The following is a 16,876-nucleotide window of genomic DNA, read 5'->3' on the forward strand; positions in this document are numbered from 1 at the left end:
AAGGGAGATGGAGGGGACGAGGGAAATGGAATAGGAGCAGGAGAAGGGAGGGGAGCTGAGCATGCGGAGAAGGAGAGAGGGTGGGTCTTGAGTGCTCCCTGACAGTGCTGGAGGCTCTGTGAGGATGCTTGGGAGGGGGTGGAAGGAGTCAGCTCATGCGGAAAAGGGGTGTAGCAGGGATCTGTGCATGCAGAGAGGGAAGCAGAAAGGCTCAGAGTGTGAGCTGTGGGGAAGAGGAGGGGTCTGACCGCACGAGTGGGATTGGAAGGTCTGTGCCTACTCAGGAGGGCAGGGGATGAATCGGAATCGCAGTTTGCACGAGGGGGAACCAAGGAGATGGCAGTGCTCGGAAGGGGAGAGGTGCTCAGAAAAAATGCATTGGCCTGGAGGGCGTCTGAGCATGCCTGGTGGGGGCTGGAGGGGACCTGATCGGGCACAGAGGGCCACAGTGGGGATAAGAGCGGTCCCCAAGGGAAGAGAGCAGGTCTGCCCCGGGAGGGAACAGCGGATCTCTGAGGAGAGTGACGGGATCTGCGCACACGTAAGATGAGGTTTATTCAAAACCTACTTGGCTCCAACCACAATTACAACAAAATTTTTTTTCCAATCTGCCCTGCTCTTCTGCAGCTGTGCTGACGGCACAGTTAAAGATACTTGCTTGGAATTTGTCATCTTGTTCTCCACTCGGGCTCCTCTGTACAAAACCCATCTCAAAACAATTTCAAATAAGCTTTGCCCAAGGCAGATGGTCCCCTGCAGCTGGAGATTCTCCACTGGTGTGACTTTTCAGCAAGGACTCCTGAAACTTAAGTTATCTTTGAGGGGTTTTTTATTTTCAACTTGACTTTTTTCACCCTGCCAGTCTCCTAATCTTGTGTCTCTGTCAAGGAAGACACCATGTTTGTGTCTGCTCAGGTGAGGTTCAGTGTTGCTTGTCTGTGACTCTTTGGGTCTCGCTGGGGAGAGGGCAGTGGGTGGGTGGAGACAGCTCTGACACGGGCTGTGGGCACCTGGAGGAGGCGCCGGGGAGACCTTATTGCAGCCTTTCAATACTTATGGGGGCTTGTAGGAAAGATGGGGACAAACATTTTAGCAGGGCCTGTAGCAATCGCACAAGGGGTAATGGTTTTAAACGAAAGGAGGGTAGATTCAGACTAGATAGAAGGAAGAAATTCTTTATGATGAGGGTAGTGAACCACTGGCACAGGTTGCCCGGAGAGGCCGTGGATGCCCCGTCCCTGGAAACAGTCAAGGTCAGGCTGGACGGGGCTCTGAGCAACCTGATTGAGTTGAAGATGTCCCAGCTCATTGCAGAGGGGTTGGATTAAGTGACCTTTAAAAGTCCATTCCAAACCGTTCTGTGATTTGAGGATCCCCCCAGAGCCCCCAGCATGTCTTGGGGTGCACAGAAAGACACATCCAGGGGGTTGTGGGTGCCCCACTGAGCGGTCCGGGCTGTCCCCAACAGCACATCGTGGTGACCAGGGTGCCCCTAAAGGTGCACGAAGGAGTCCAGCTTTTCAATCTATCCTAAACAGACAGAGGGACCTCAGGAAAAAGTTCAGGAGTCAGGAGTCCTTGAGAAACAAATACAGAAAAACACAAGCAAAGCTTTCATACATCCATCACAGTTTACTCTTCATAACCGTCAGAAATTCGTTTGTTTGAGCCCTTGCATTCCCTTTCAGTGGCCATCAAAGTCCCTGTGCAGCCCTTGACCCAAGGCAAGGACTCGGCCCTTTTATTCAAGAACATCAACATCCTGCTGTGCCGAGGAAGGAGAGTGGTCTGGAGGTTCTCAGAAGACCCGCTGCGAGATGGGATCAGACAGGGATCCTGGCTAATGCTTTTCTCCAGGGACGTTTGGTACGTTTTCAGTGCTCCCTCTAACTCCTTTGCAGCCAGGTCAAAGCCGTGGCCTTGTTCAGTTTTTCCTCGGGACTTGGGGCTGGGCCTGCCCTCCTGCTTCCAGAAAGCCACGCCTCAGGGCTGAGCTTGTCAGGGGTCTCTGGAAGGGTGCAGGGGTGGGTCACCAGAAAGGCACATCCAGGGCTCCGGAGATGCCCTGAAACACACACCCTGTGAGAATGGGACACCCTGAGGTGGGGCCGGACGGCCCCTCGGGTGCCACAGGGAGCCCGCGGTCCTTTCCCTCTGCCCGAGGGAGGGGAGACTGTGCACGGGGAACACCGGTGTATTCCCCCGGCCCTTGTGGTGCGGGGCCTCTCCTAGTCGGGGTTAACATCTGCTCCCTTCCAGCCGGCAGCTCTGTAGACCTAGAGAGCAGGAGGTACGGATTAAACATCCTGTCCCTGGGTGTCATTTCTAAAGAGGACGTATTTGTATCTATCTCCGTGCTCCCCCATTTAGTCATTTCTCCACAGGTTCCAATTGCATATCTTGGCAGCTGGGGCACCCATCACGCCTTGCCTCCTGCCCCAGTGGTACCTGCACTAGCGGGAGGGGAGCAGAGCCCTGTCACAGGCGGTGGGGACAGCCCTGAGCCGTCCCCTCCCTGTCGCAGCTGGCACCTCCTCGCTGCAGCTTTGGCAGTCAGGCTCACCCGAGCCTGCAGAGCTTCGCACAAGGCCACTGACCGGAGGCGGGAGCAAGGTCGACAGAGCTGCACTCCAGGGCTCCTCCGCACCGCTCACCCGCAAGGGCTCCACGGGCGACGGAGCTGCCAAAGCCATTCCTGGAGAGGCGGCTGTTCCGGGCGCCGCCTGTGGCAGAACCCTTTTTTCTACAGGCCTCCATGGCTGCTTTCACTCTCCAGAACGGGGTAGGCAAAGAATTGTCACCAACTTTCATGAGCGTTTTCTACCACTTTAATAACTCTCCGTCAAAATGTCGCTGTCGGGCGGAGTTGCCCCAGAAGGGATATCCCAGGCTTCGCTGACATTTGGCGGAAGAGCAGATGTCTGGGGACAATCCCCACCAGATCTGGTTTTACGTTCGCTGGTGGCTGGGAGAGAGAAAGCAAGATCCAATGTTAGTTCTAGAGCAGAGCGAGCCCACAAAGTCAATGGACAACTATCAACTGCGACAGGACGCTGTGAAGGTCTGGAGAGATTTAAGCCCACAGAGGAAACCAGAAAGAATGAAAGGGACACACGCAACGGAGGAAATAAGATTTTCCATGCCTGACCATCAGGCAACTAGCTTTCTAAAGCCCGCGAAAGAAACTCCAGAGGAACCATTGTTATGAAATTCTTCTCTGGAGAGCCCGCTCCCTGTTTTGGGTTTCCACCTAACAAGACCTGCTTTATGCTCGGCGGGATAAGCAAGCAACTTCTCTCTCCTGGTTCCACGTCACCAGGAATTACATGGAAAAGGCTTCCGCTCTTTCAGTATCCCAAGCAAAACCCAACCGTAATCCCTAACCCACCCGAGCACTGAAGAATCACACCTGGAGCTGCTTACCTGAGCCCGATGGGTTTACGCTCGGTCCCCTGGTCCCCTGGTCTTGCTCACACTCCGCTTTCTGACTGCCGTTGCTCCTCCTGGCTTCTGCTAGCCTCTCATTAGCCCTGTGAGAAATGCAGGAGCGTGCAAGAACGGCTGTTGCTCATAGTGGCACCAAGTGGTTCCCCAGGTGTGACACTGCACTGTTGGGCTGAGGAACACAGACTTCCGAGCCACCCACACGTGCTGCTGCTCGGGCTTCCAAGCAGTCTGTGTTAGGTCTTTGTCAGACCTTTCCCAGAAGGTAGTAAGGACTCGGGGCTCTTTCCCTCCTCCCACGGTAAACACACACTGAAGGTGCACCGTTATAACGGACAGCAAATAGATTATTTTTGCCTCACAGGCTCCTCTTCTGTCCCCTCTGCCTTTCCCCGTGTGTCTCTCCTCAGCTGGAGGGTAACAGCAGAAGGGGAAGGGAGCTCCTCTTTTGCACCGTACGTGCAGGAAGGGGAGGTGGCTACAGAAAACTGTTAAAAGAAAACTCACTAGAACACCCTCCGGACAGGCCTGGTCAGCTTGGTTACTTCAGGGTCCGTCAAGAGAAACAAAACCAGGCCTCTGCCATGGGAGAGCCCACGGCGGGCTCTGGAGAAGTGCGCACATCATGCTGACCAGATCCAAGAAAGGGACGTGGGTTGGGAAAGCCACGATGAAAAGGGTCCTATTGTACTACGTGGGGAAAAAAAGAAAACGTTGGGACTTACTTATTTAATTTGATTCTGAGAACTCTTGCGATGTCCTCCATCACCCAGAAACGCTTGTCGGAGCTCTTTAATTCTGCCTGTGCACAGGCCAGGAGCAGGGCGGTCGACTCCTGCTTGTCCTTTGCTCTCTCCAGCTCGAGAGCCTGAGCTCTAATGATCTGCTCCAGGTCGTTTCTCCAAGAGGCGACAGCGGTGTTGATCTCTTCTACTCTGGCTTCAGCGGCTGCCTGTACCTACAAGAGAAGATGCAACTTCAAGAAACAGGAAGACAAAGACAATGCCCACCCCTCTCAACAAACCTGCTCTTTCCGCCGCTTTTACAGAAAAGCTCTTAAACAGCCTAAACGCTGTCTGCACGAGGAGCAGCAAAACGGCTGCGTGTTTTTCACGCGCACTGGTGCCACGACACACGACACACAGACTCTGGCGCAGCCTTTTGCAGCTCCCCGGCTTCCCTACGGGAAAGCCAAACCCACAGCACTAACAAAGAGAACCACGTGCCCGAGACAAAACACCTAAAAGTCGTGACCGCAGCCACAAATGGACGCAACGCCGACCACAGATACAAATGGAACATGAACTGACCTCCAAAAGTAGACTCAGATATTGCTTCTCTTCCGGCGCTGTTGTGGTGTGACCCGCGCCAGGAGTCGCCAAGCGAGCTGACAGACTTGTCACCGTCTGTCCCATCTCCTTATTTAGAGCTTCGAGCTGCAGAGATTTTTGGGACTGCAGCTCCAGCTGTGCGGAGAGTTCGCACGCCTGTATGTGGGGAAAAACAATCTGCCTTGAGCAGAGGGGTCTCAAATCTCGGTGAAACTCCATCCAACGGATGCATCGAGATCATGGCTGTCAGTGCCCTGAGTTTGTATTTCAACCCAGGGAAAAGGCGCTTGGATTCCTGAAAGTAAGTGCGCCTTTCAAGCCCTTGCCAACAAGACTGCTCCAGCTTCCACCCGTCCCTCCTTTCCAGAAAGGCTCCGTGGCAAAGGCGCTCCACTCCTCCTGCAGCATCATAGCACGTCCGTGCCTCTGGAGATGCTCTTTGGCATTTCACTGCGGTCGCTGCCTTTCATTTGGCTTCCACCACGCTCCTGTCGTGCCCCGTCCCTTCTCCCACGCACACCCCTGTGCTAATGGCTGGGGAGGACAGTGCGGGCGGAGGGACAAGAGCTTCAAGGCCTTCCTTAGAGGGCGGGCGAAGCCTGGCTTATGAGACAACGGCAAACCAAGGTCACTTTCCTTGCCCCCAACCACCACTGCCAGGGAACTAGACACCATCTTTGTGCAGAGATCGACAGAGGAAAAACCTTGCAGGGAGAACAACCAAGGCCAGAGACATCAGGGGGCACGTGGCTTGTGGTTTCATCTCACGGCCACAACGTTTGGACGGTGTGGGAACAGAAGCGAGACTCGGAAGAGCACAGCTGCTTTGTTCTTCCCCACCCACATGCTGCCCCCAAGCCACTGCTTTGCCCCTCAGCCTCGAAACAAGCCCCCTGAAGAGCCGCATCAGCTTGGCAAGGCGAGAGGGCAGCAGAAAGGAGCTAAAAGCACCCTCTAGTCTGACGCTCGTGACGTCCGCAGACAAATCTCTCCTGGATTTGTTCCCAGAATATTGTCTGCTGAAGGAAAAGAACACTTCAAAGACATGAACATGTTGACAGCCTTTGCATACCTTGGCCTTAGCCTTGTCCAGGTCCTCCTGCAAGCGGGAGTTCTCTGCCTTCAGGCGACCGTACTGGTTCGTCAAAGCCTTCAGTGCAGTTTCTGCTGTGTGCTGCTTTCTGACAGCATCAGCGAGCTCTCCTTGCAGCTGTGCCTCTCTTCTCTAGGGAAACAACGGCACAGGAGTACAAATTAAAAGAAGCCCAAGTGCGTAGTTTTACTTCCAGTTACTAGTTCACAGGCCGAGATCACTTTTCTAAGTGCATCGCAAAGCAAAGCCATCGCATCCACGGGCAGAAGAGGGCATCTGCACAGCTGATGGTCTCCAGCCACCCCTGGCGAGCGAAGACAGCTCCAGAAATGTCATCTCTTGGGGAAGATTTCTGTCTCCCAGCACGTTCTCCTCGGAAGATGCCGAGACTGTGCCTTTGTGGGGTTTGGCTTGTTCCTTAAGTTAATGCTAAAATCTAACGGGATGCCAACGCGGGAGCTGTCGTTGGACTGCAGCCCTTTCTCCAGTGACCCGAGCCAAGGCTTCCTAGAGCCAGCTCTGTGTATCATCCTTCCCGCCATTGTTCTGCTCCACAAACGAAACCCAACGCGGGCCTCAGCGTTTCTACGTACGTCTGTGTCTATAAACATCTCAAGGCTTGTCAGAACCTTCCGCGATTCCAACAAACCCAGCGCAAAACAGAACCAAGCCGAGCGAAGGACTCCCGCGCACGGACCGTACACCTGCTGACTTTTAGAAGCGCCAGACAGCCTTGGGAACTGCTCTCCTTTAAGTCAGTCTTGGTCAGCGCTCACCTCACCTCTTTTTCTACCTTGTCGGCCTCGCACGTAGAGGCACCACCACTCACCATTTGTTCCAGGCAGCTGTTGTTCTGCGCGTCTCCCAGCTGCTGACGCAGCAAAACGTTTTCACTTTGGAGCTGGGCCAGTTGCTGCTGCAGCTCTTCTGCCTTCTTGATGGCATCTTCTCTCTTCTGCTCTTTAAGAAGGCATACACCATACCAGTCCAGTGTCTGCCTCTTGCTCTCTTGTAATTCTCTTTCTGTCCAGTCTAAAGCCGATGTCTTTTCCAAGAGGGCATTTTTCAGTTGCTCCACTTCCTTTTCCAGCCCATCAGCTTTTCTTTCGGCTTTGCTCAGCTGCCGAGACAAGCTCTCGTTTTCTTCTCGCATCTCAGCCATGTCCTCATGGAGCTTTCCTTGCACGCGAAGGCATTGGTGACATTCTCTCAGAAACACTTGCCCATCGACCCTTTCAGATGGCTGATGTCTCCCAGGGCTCAGGTGGGAAGGGGATGAATCTGACCCCACCGTCGGTATTTGGGCTCTGACATCTTCTGCCTGTTCAAAGTTGAAGAACACAAATGGACAGCACTTAGGAAATCAGCTCAAACCAGGAGGTAGCAGCAGCATTTCATACAACCAGGTGAGGACTGTCAGCAGCTTGACAGCAGATTATCAAAGAGTTTTCAATAACTCTGCCTTAGACATTATTCCTGGAAAAGTCTTGCTTTGCAGTGGCATGGAACGTAATCCTAAAAGGAGGACTCGAATTGAAAATCTTTGGTTTGGCATACCTCCTGCCCAAAGCTCTTGCTCTCCTTGACGCCTTCTTCATCTGATGGCGACGTACGGACGGCCGACTCCAAGCAGGCGGCAGGCTCATCTACATTAAAAACACACGTTTTTGAAACCAGAGTGAGCTAACGCAGCTCCTTGATGCCTACAGTGCTTTCCCAATCATCGTGCTTGCAGAGACAATCCTAGCACAGCCACACACCCCAAACCCAGGGGGACTTGTCAAAATGCAGATTCCAGACACGTCTCTTTTCCTGCTGGGGAATTCGTCTCCTCTAGCGCACACGCCTTTTCCGTGTGCCAGGGGGATGACGGGATGGCTCAAAGTGATCAGAAATGAGCCCCGAAGGAATGAGCGTCTCGAGAATTCTGCTTTCCAGGGACAAGGCCTGGCAGTGCATTTTTTCCTGGATCATCAGCCACACCACATCATCCTTTCCAAACGGCCCGTCTCCACGGCAAGCCGCCAGAAGGGCAGGCGACAGGCCTTCTCCCCATCCCTCCTCCACACCAGAGTCCTACCTGCTCTCCGCAGGGCGGGTGCACGCGGCCACGCTGCAGCAGCTGCTGCCCCACGGGGAGCGCTGGATGCTGACACCCCTTTGCCTTGGCCTGGAGCAGCTTCTCCCTTCTTCTCCCGCTTGCTGGGGTCCACAGGCCGCGCGCTGCCACTGCGCCTGCGCCTGGAGAGACAAAGAGCAGAGCCAGTCGTAGGCACAGCTCACGGCAAGGAGAAGGGCCTGTTGTTGCCCGCCCTTTCCGTAGTGACCTCCCTCGAGGACGAACACCCACAGGCACAAAGCTAAGCCCCAGGGGAGGAAAAGAGCCCCGGAGCTTCCCAGGCAGCGCCCGCCTGCCTGCGCCCCGTTACCTGTCGGCCTTGTCCCGGCAGTCGGTGTCGCGCTCCTCCACCAGCGGCCGCGCTGGGGCCAAGTTGCCGCTGGTGGCTGCACGGTGCAGCTCGTCCCGGCCCTCCGGCTGGAGCTCATGGCCACCGCTGCTCCTGGAGGACTCGGGACCCTCCCCTGCCCCCATGCTCCTGGCCCTCCCGCACAGCCACCGCCAGATCCTCCTCATGGCCCGGCGGGGATGGGCACTGAACCGCCTCCCCTCGCTCATCCCTGGGGAGCGCTGCCAGGCAGGACTTAGTGGGCACTGCCGGGTGCCGGCTGCCAACAGAGGAGCCAACCCCAAGGAGTGGCAGGGCACGGGCAGCTGCCTGCGGGCTGAGCCACCACCAGCAGCGATGGCAGCACCGGCTCCACCAGGACCAGCTCCACCAGCGCTGCCACCAGCACCTGCACCAGCAGCACCAGCTCCACTCGCAGCACCAGCTCCACCAGTGCCACCAGCACCAGCCCACTGGCACAGCACTGGCAGCACCACCAGGTACTGTGTGTGCAGGGCCTGGGACAGAACCCCTTGTTCTGGGGGCCGTGCGCTGACATCATAAAGGGCTCAATGGGGGCTGGGAGTGTCCCGGGTGCTCAGAACCTCTCTGCGTGTACACAGGCCACGTTGCCAAGGGAAACAGCCCCTGGCGCACTGTCTCCAGGGGCACAGGGTTGCCCAAGGCCACCTCTCCAAGGCTCCCACCTCCCTGCACGCTCTGTGGACCCCTGTCCTCCTCTTGCCTGCAAGGCTCGCCGGCGTGGGAGACAGACGGGCTCGGCAGAGCAGGCTCTCGCCAGCAAGGCTCCCTGCAAGCACAAGAGGCGGTGGCTGGACACCCCCATGTCCCTTTTTGTGCTTCCTGGGTTCTCAGCCTGACTTTTGGGACACCCTGGACCCCTTGGTGTGCCTCTCTCTGCATCCCTGGAGCCCTGGCTGTCGCTTTAAGGGCACCCCAAGTCCCCAGGCTCCATTTTGGGAAGGAGAAGTGCAGTGAAGACAGGGTGGAGTGTCTTTGTGTTAGAATCAGGGGGAAGGCCAACAGGGCAGATGTTGTAGTAGGAGTCTACTATAGGCCACCCACCCAGGACAGAGAGGTGGATGAAATATTCTATAGGCACTGGGGTGAAATCTCACGATCGCTTGCCCTTGTTCTCGTGGGGGACTTCAACTTCCCAGACATCTGCTGGAAATACAACACAGCAGAGCGGGACCAGTCCCGAAGATTCCTGGAACGTGTGGGGGACAACTTCCTAACACAGCTGGTGAGAGAACCAACCAGAGAAGGTGCCCTGCTGGATCTCCTCCTTGTGAACAGAGAAGGACTGGTGGATGATGTGGCGGTTGGAGGACGACTAGGGCACAGCGATCATGAAATAATAGAGTTCTCTATTCTTAGAGAGACCAGGAAAGGGCTAAGCAGGACTGACATCCTGGACTTCCAAAGGGCTGACTTTGTCTTGTTTAGGCACCAGCTTGACAGGATCCCTTGGGAGATGGTCCTGAAGGGTATAGGGGTCCAGGAAGGCTGGGCGCTCTTTAAGAAGGAAGTGTTTATGGCTCAGGAGCAGGCAGTCCCCAGGTGCTCTAAGAGGAGCGGGCGGCAGAGAAGACCACCCTGGCTGAACAGGGAGCTTTGGCTGCAACTCAAGGAGAAAAGGAGAGTTTACAGCCTTTGGAGGAAGGGGCTAGCCACTCACAGTGATTACAAAGAGGCTGTGAGGCTATGCAGGGCAGAAATCAGGAGGTCCAAAGCCCAGCTGGAAATTAATCTGGCTTCAGCAATCAGAGATAACAAGAAATGTTTCTATAAGTATGTCAATAGCAAAAGAAAGACCAGGGAGAGTCTCCACCCCCTGCTGGATGCTGAAGGAAACTTGGTAGCAAGTGATGAGGGGAAGGCTGAGGTCCTTAATGCCTTCTTTGCCTCAGTCTTTAATAACAAGACTAGTTGTATTGAGGGAATCCAGCCCCCTCAGCCAGATGATAGAGACTGGGAGAACGACCCCCCTGCAATCCAGGAGAGAGTCAGTGACCTGCTACATCACATGGACACACACAAGTCTGTGGGACCGGGCGGGATACACCCGAGGGTGCTGAAGGAGCTGGCTGGGTGCTCGCCAAGCCGCCTTCCATCATTTCCCAGCAGTCCTGGCTGAGCGGGGAGGTCCCGACAGATTGGAGATTGGCCAATGTGACGCCCATCTATAAGAAGGGTCGGAAGGATGATCCGGGAAATTACAGGCCTGTCAGCTTGACTTCGGTGCCCGGGAAGCTGACGGAGCAGCTCATCCTGAGTGCCATCACACAGCACGTGCGGGACAGCCAGATGATCAGGCCCAGTCAGCGGGTTTAGGAAAGGCAGGTCCTGCCTGACAAACCTGATCTCCTCCTACGACAGGGCGACCTGCTTATTGGGTGAGGGAAAGGCTGTGGGTGTTGTCTGCCTTGACTTTAGCGAGGCCTTTGACACCGTTTCCCACAGCATTCTCCTGGCAAAACTGGCTGCTCGCGGCTTGGATGGGCACACGCTGTGCTGGGTAAAAAACTGGCTGGATGGCCGGGCCCAAAGAGTGGTGGTGAACGGAGGTAAATCCAGTTGGCGGCCGGTCACGAGTGGTGTCCCCCAGGGCTGGGTTTTGGGGCCACTCCTGTTTAACATCTTTACTGATGCTCTAGACGAGGGGATCGAGTGCACCCTCAGTCAGTTTGCAGATGACACCCAGTTGGGTGGGAGTGTTGATCTGCTCGAGGGTAGGGAGGCTCTGCAGAGAGACCTGGCCAGGCTGGAGCGATGGGCTGAGGCCAACTGGGGGAGTTTCAATAAGGCCAAATGCCGGGTGCTGCCCTTGGGCCACAACAACCCCCAGCAGCGCTACAGGCTTGGGGAGGAGTGGCTGGAGAGCTGCCAGTCAGAGAGGGACCTGGGGGGGATGGACAGCCGGCTGAACAGGAGCCAGCAGTGTGCCCAGGTGGCCAAGAAGGCCAATGGCATCCTGGCTTGTATCAGCAATAGCGTGGCCAGCAGGGACAGGGAAGGGATCTCACCCCTGTGCTCAGCACTGGTGAGGCCGCCCCTCGATGAGTGGGTTGAGTTTTGGGCCCCTCACTCCAAAAAGGCCATTGAATGACTCGAGCGTGTCCAGAGAAGGGCAACGGAGCTGGTGCAGGGTCTGGAGCACAGGTCTGATGGGGAGCGGCTGAGGGAACTGGGGGGGTTTAGTCTGGAGAAGAGGAGGATGAGGGGAGACCTCATGGCCCTCTACAGCTGTCGGAAAGCAGGGTGCAGAGACGGGGGATGAGTCTCTTTAACCAAGGAACAAGCGATAGGACAAGAGGGAATGGCCTCAAGCTGCGCCAGGGAAGGTTTAGACTAGATGTCAGGAAGTATTTCTTTACAGAACGCGTTATTAGGCAGTGGAATGGATTGCCCAGGGAGGTGGTAGAGTCCCCACCCCTGGAGGTGTTTAAGAGTAGGGTTGACATAGCGCTGAGAGATATGGTGTAGATGGGAACTGGCAGTGTTAGGTTAATGGTTGGACTAGATGATCTTCAAGGTCCTTTCCAACCTAGTTGATTCTGTGATTCTGTGAGAAGCTATGCTCACCCAAGATTTGGCTTCAAGTACGTTATAGTCTGTGGCAGTAAGACAGCAGCAATTGTAGGAGGAATCCTCCAGTGACTACTGAGTACCGCAAAAGAGAGCCAACAGATCCCACAGAGCAGCACGGACCCTTGGAAACAGCTGCTTAATGTACCACGTAGGAAAAGCACAAAAGGAATAGAGCAGTACTTACGTTTACAAAGTCACCTCCTTGGATCATGAAATCCTTTATTACCCTAAAGAAGTAAAACAATACTCAGTTCTCAGTAGACAAATGTCTCAAGAAGCTTCGCACGGGGCAAACAGGCGTTCTGCCTCGCTGCACAGCGACAGTTATCAGCCTCTGTGAATGCTACAGTCTAAAATCTGCAACAAAGCTTAACTACTCGTTGCTGTTGGGTAATTTGGGACCCATTGCTGCTCGAGCAGGGATAGTGATTAGAGGACAGATGCCAGAACGTGATCTCTGACCTGACACCCCAGGCACGGGGGATCCCTCCCAGTGACCCCAGCGTACACACCTGACAGACCCCCAAATGCCCCAGAGCTACGCAAGGACGGTATCAGCCAAGACCTACAGATGCCTCCCGGACCAATAATGCCCGAGGCAGCTCTCCAAACCACATCTAGCTCAGGCTGCTACTGCAGTGCCTAAACAAAAGCAGAGGAATTACCTGTGGAAAGTGCTTCCTTTATAACCTATAGGGACACCATCCTTCCTGCAAGGAAAGGAAAAGGAAAATCATTGCAACTTACTGCACATCCCAACACAAAACCCTCCCAGGAATTCAGAGTCCCAAAGGCTTGTCCTACACGTTACTACTGCCTTGATATACCACCCCATGCTCCAGCCTGGCTCCCCGCTGCTGCTACCAGAGGCAAAGGCAAACCTCGAGTGGGCTCTGCCCGCTAAGTGACACGGTTCCCTACAACACCCACACCAGCACCTTTAGGGGATCCCACTGCCATCTGCAGCACGAGCAGGCGGGATTTGCAGACAGGGCTTTTCAGAGCACCCTGAGCACGAACAAAGTCATGCCCAAAGGGAACAATCTGCCACCCCTGCGACGCACCGAGCTCATCACAACTTCGTCAGAGCGGTTTTCTGCAACTCCTTCATGTTGTCCTGGCAGAGTAAGAAACGCTTCCAAGTGAGCCTTCTTCCTGCTCACCCAGCCCTGTTTCTCTGAGTAGGCTACTTTAAAGGACCCCGTAACCCGCTTACCTGAATTCACCCGTACAAAACTGCCTGCAAGACAAAAAGGAGAGCAGAGCGTGAGGCACATCTGCCCCCGGAGGACACAGAGGGCTGCATTCAGCCAACATGCACTGACTGGTGTGCAGGAGTGCCCTCGCTGCACCGGGGATGACCCCAGTGCCACGGAACCGGCAGCAACTCCTCCCCACTGCCATTTTAAAACAGACTGCTCTGCTGCCTGCAGTTGAGGAGCGCAGATATTTAACACCGAGGCCGTGAGGGGCAGTGAACGTGGAGCAGACCCCGTGTTTCACAGAGAACAGGGTACATCCATCTCTGCCGTGTGAAGTGCTAGGGCTCGGACAACAGGCTCAAGCCAGAGTTGACCTATAGATGAATCCTGTATATTTTATAACTGATAACCATTGTGCTAGTAGGTATTGTACTAAGTTATAACAACCTATTTATGCTGGTGTAAAAAGTGCTAAAGCACTGGAATACTGCAGCCTGAACAACAGGCCCCAAGCTGAAGCTGCTAACTTAGCATGTAGTCATTAGTAAAATATGTAAACTCGCTCGTGAAAGACAAAATATAATCAGTAGAGAGGAGAGAATGTATCCAGCTTTCCTTTCGCAGCCTTGTTCAAGGCTGAGAACCCAAGTATTTGGCCTTGTTAGAAACTCCCTTGGTTTCCCCCGCCGAGCCCTGGCCAGGCTTTGGGTGGAATCCAACAGGAGAATGAAACCAGATATTTCCCGCTCAAAACAAAGGTGCCAGTTACTCTGGCTTGTCGATCTCTGGTATATAAGGCTGGGCCCGTTTGCAGCGACTTTGGGTGCCTCACCTATGGGTGGACGCACCGCGTAGGATTTCCCACTTGCCGGGACAGGCTCTCCAAATCCTCGCTGTAACCGGGGCTCCCCAGCGACTGCGGGTCTGGGTGATGATGATAATATATGCAAGGGGTGATGTATTTCTCTTAATTACTATTCTCTCTCTCTCTCGTGCAGTAATGATTTGATGCATTACCCTGTATTTTCCTGCTTGTTGCTTTAAGTGCACTGTTCTGCTTCTTCTCACTGCATGTTTTCTGTATTAGGCTGTTACATTACTTGGTTATCAGCAGTAAAGTACGCCTACTCTTTTCACTCTGGTGTCCCAGTTTAATTGGTATCCTTAATCAGCAAAACACCGTGGCAGCGGGACGCCCGAGCGGCGCATCCTTCAGTCAGCGCCAAGAGACCTGCGTGGCCCTGCCGTTAAGGTGCGGCCTTTTCCAAGGGCACCGAGCGCTCGAGAAGCTCCGCAGAGGGAGCAGAGCGGGACCGCAGCCCTTCCCCTTCCAGCCAGGTGCCCTTCCCCAGGGGATCGGGGTGCTCACGGCCGCATCTCTCTGGGAACGCAGAGAGGAGCAAAGCAGTGCGGCGGCTCTGGGGGGACTGGCCACTCTGCCACCTGAGCCATTCCTGCGCCCAAAAGTCTTCACAGCCCCCACCCGGGCTGAGCTGCACAAACGCCGCCTGCTCCTCACCTGAAGTTCTCTGCTGTTTTGGGTACGACGTCGGCGAACAGCTCGATCTTCATGCGGCCGACCTCCTGGGGAGACGGGGCCGCATGAGCCCCCTGGGCCCCTCACACACACACACACACACACACACACACACACCCCCCAGCCTCCCCCCGCCGCACCCCCCACCCCCTGCCCTGCAGCCCTGCTGCCAGCCCTTCCCCCCGCGCCCCTGCAGCCCCACAGCCCCCGACTGCCCCGCACCTCCCTCCCGCTGCTCCCCTCCGAGCGCTTTCGGTCGCCCCCCGCCAACCCCACGACCAGCACTCGACCCCCCCCGCACCCCCCCACGTCGCTCCTACACCCCCAGGGAACCCCGGCACGTCCCCCCGCCCTGCACCCCGCCACCCCCCTCCCGGAGCCCCCCCGCGAGCCCCCCCGCTCCGGGCCCCCCCGGCTGCCCCCCGGCCCCTGCGAGCCCCGCACCCCCGCCCCCCCCAGCGAGCCCCCGCAGCCCCTCCCGCTGCCGCCCCCGGCCCCGCCGCGCAGCGCCCGAGCCCACCTGCCCGCCGATGGTGACATCGAAGAAGACCACGGGGTTGGTGGGGTTGGACGCCAGCACCGCCATGGCACGCGCCGCTCCCGGAAGCGGAAGTGCCGCCGGAAGCGGCGGCGGCAGCGGCTCCGGCCCCGGAAGTGCCGGCGGGGCCGGGCGGGGCTGAGGCCTCCCCTGGGCGCGGAGCCCGGCGCTGCCGCGGAGGGCGGGCGGCGGCAGCGGGCAGCGCGGCCCCTCGGCCGGCATCGCAGGGGGCTGGGGGCCCAGCAGCGCGTTCCCTGCGGGCCCAGGCGGCCCCGGAGCCGGCCCTGCGGCCGTTCCTGCCCCGAGGCGCCGGAGGCCGCCGGGAGGGTGTCGGGAGACGTGGCGGAGGGCTTGGAGCAGCGGGGTCCGCGGGCTGGGCCGGGCTGTCCTTCAGCCCTCGCGGGCAGCTCGAAGCTTCCCAGAAGCAAAGCCCTTCTTGGCAGGGCCCCCTCCGTCCCTTGGTGCCCGCCCCGCCGGGGAGAGCCCTGCCTGCGCCCGCCGGGACGGGTCCTGCCGCGGGGACTTGCCCGGGACGCTCGGCAGGGCCGGGCCTCAGCAGGGCCTGGTTCTCCAGCCCCGTGCTGGGCTGGGGCGGCCGCAGGGCGGTGCACGGAGGGCACAGAGGGGTCTCCAGTGCCCAGCGGGAGATGGCCGTGGGCTCTGGCAAGCGGCACCTGAGGAGGAGGTGTTGGCGTGCATCAGGGGGATGAGACAAGGAGACGAACAGGCAGAGTCCAACAGAACTGCTCAGCAGGAATTCTTGGATGAGCAGCGCTGGGGGCGCCCTGGGGATTCTCCGCCATACGGGCTCCCAGGAATTAGCGAGGGACAGCAGTTTACATCCACGCAAATCACACGCATGCATGGGATTTCCTGGAAAGGGGTTTCTCATGACAATGAGTTCCTGGAATTCATTTACATAGTCTGGGCACGCGTAGAGAAAACAGGGTGCGGGTCTTTGGTGGTCGAGGGAAGAAGTAAGCAGTCTTCTTCACGGCGTTCACTAGTTGACCTTCTTTCCAGCGCGTGCGCTGTGAAGTAAAGTCCAGGTGCCGCCTTCCTAAATCAGCAAAATCATTTTCCCTGTAACGGGGTCTCTGTGCGTCTTTGTTCGAGCTCCCCTTATCTCATTCTAGGGGTTGCCCAAGTGTCCGCTGAAGGCCTTGAGTCTGCTCTCGGGGATTTCCGTGGGGAGCCTGACGAGCGTTTCAATCTTACCTAAACAGGCAAAGGGACATCAGGAAAGAGTTGAGGACTCGGGAGTCCTTGAGAAAGAAATGAAGGAACACACATGCAAAGCTTGTAGACCAGCTGTATTGAGGGAATCCAGCTGTACTGAGGGAATCCAGCCTCCTCAGCCAGAAGACAGAGACTGGGAGAAGGACCCCCCCACAATCCGGGAGGAGACAGTCGGTGACCTACTGCATCACATGGACACACACAAGTCTGTGGGACCGGGCGGGATACACCCGAGGGTGCTGAAGGAGCTGGCTGGGTGCTCGCCAAGCCGCCTTCCATCATTTCCCAGCAGTCCTGGCTGAGCGGGGAGGTCCCGACAGATTGGAGATTGGCCAATGTGACGCCCATCTATAAGAAGGGTCGGAAGGATGATCCGGGAAATTACAGGCCTGTCAGCTTGACTTCGGTGCCCGGGAAGCTGACGGAGCAG

General features: G+C 56.7%; 2 protein-coding genes across 2 annotated transcripts; both read right to left on the reverse strand.

Annotated features, from left to right (window-relative positions):
• Positions 1 to 1,159: 1,159 nt before the first annotated feature.
• LOC141933629 (uncharacterized) lies at positions 1,160 to 8,681 on the reverse strand. The gene is made up of 9 exons (XM_074848438.1): positions 8,298 to 8,681; positions 7,949 to 8,109; positions 7,426 to 7,514; positions 6,698 to 7,189; positions 5,848 to 6,000; positions 4,755 to 4,931; positions 4,170 to 4,402; positions 3,424 to 3,530; positions 1,160 to 2,965 (listed from the first exon to the last, which is right to left on the reverse strand). The coding sequence occupies exons 1-9, from the start codon at positions 8,543 to 8,545 to the stop codon at positions 2,829 to 2,831; spliced, it is 1,797 nt and encodes a 598-aa protein (XP_074704539.1). The 5' UTR covers positions 8,546 to 8,681; the 3' UTR covers positions 1,160 to 2,828.
• Positions 8,682 to 8,702: 21 nt separating this feature from the next.
• LOC141933491 (uncharacterized) lies at positions 8,703 to 16,099 on the reverse strand. The gene is made up of 7 exons (XM_074848205.1): positions 15,735 to 16,099; positions 15,190 to 15,595; positions 14,652 to 14,716; positions 13,147 to 13,170; positions 12,596 to 12,640; positions 12,115 to 12,157; positions 8,703 to 9,126 (listed from the first exon to the last, which is right to left on the reverse strand). Exons 1-7 carry the CDS (start codon positions 16,097 to 16,099, stop codon positions 8,914 to 8,916), a joined length of 1,161 nt encoding a protein of 386 aa, XP_074704306.1. The 3' UTR covers positions 8,703 to 8,913.
• Between the last annotated feature and the right edge of the window lie 777 nt (positions 16,100 to 16,876).

The sequence above is a fragment of the Strix aluco genome, chromosome 22 (genome assembly GCF_031877795.1).
Source record: "Strix aluco isolate bStrAlu1 chromosome 22, bStrAlu1.hap1, whole genome shotgun sequence".
In the NCBI taxonomy this organism is placed as follows: domain Eukaryota; kingdom Metazoa; phylum Chordata; class Aves; order Strigiformes; family Strigidae; genus Strix; species Strix aluco.

Excerpts from the sequence above, each read along its gene's own strand:
- LOC141933491 (XM_074848205.1), bottom strand. The coding sequence starts at position 16,099 with ATGAGAAACCCCTTTCCAGGAAATCCCATGCATGCGTGTGATTTGCGT. Across the intron at positions 12,641-13,146 it reads TTTTGTACGGGTGAATTCAG|GAAGGATGGTGTCCCTATAG; the intron begins GTAAGCGGGTTA and ends CTTTCCTTGCAG. Across the intron at positions 9,127-12,114 it reads AAGGAGGTGACTTTGTAAAC|GGAGCCTTGCTGGCGAGAGC; the intron begins GTAAGTACTGCT and ends TTGTGCTTGCAG.
- LOC141933629 (XM_074848438.1), bottom strand. The coding sequence starts at position 8,545 with ATGAGCGAGGGGAGGCGGTTCAGTGCCCATCCCCGCCGGGCCATGAGG. Across the intron at positions 8,110-8,297 it reads TGCCGGGACAAGGCCGACAG|GCGCAGGCGCAGTGGCAGCG; the intron begins GTAACGGGGCGC and ends TTGTCTCTCCAG. Across the intron at positions 6,001-6,697 it reads ACAGCTGCCTGGAACAAATG|AGAAGAGAGGCACAGCTGCA; the intron begins GTGAGTGGTGGT and ends TTGTTTCCCTAG.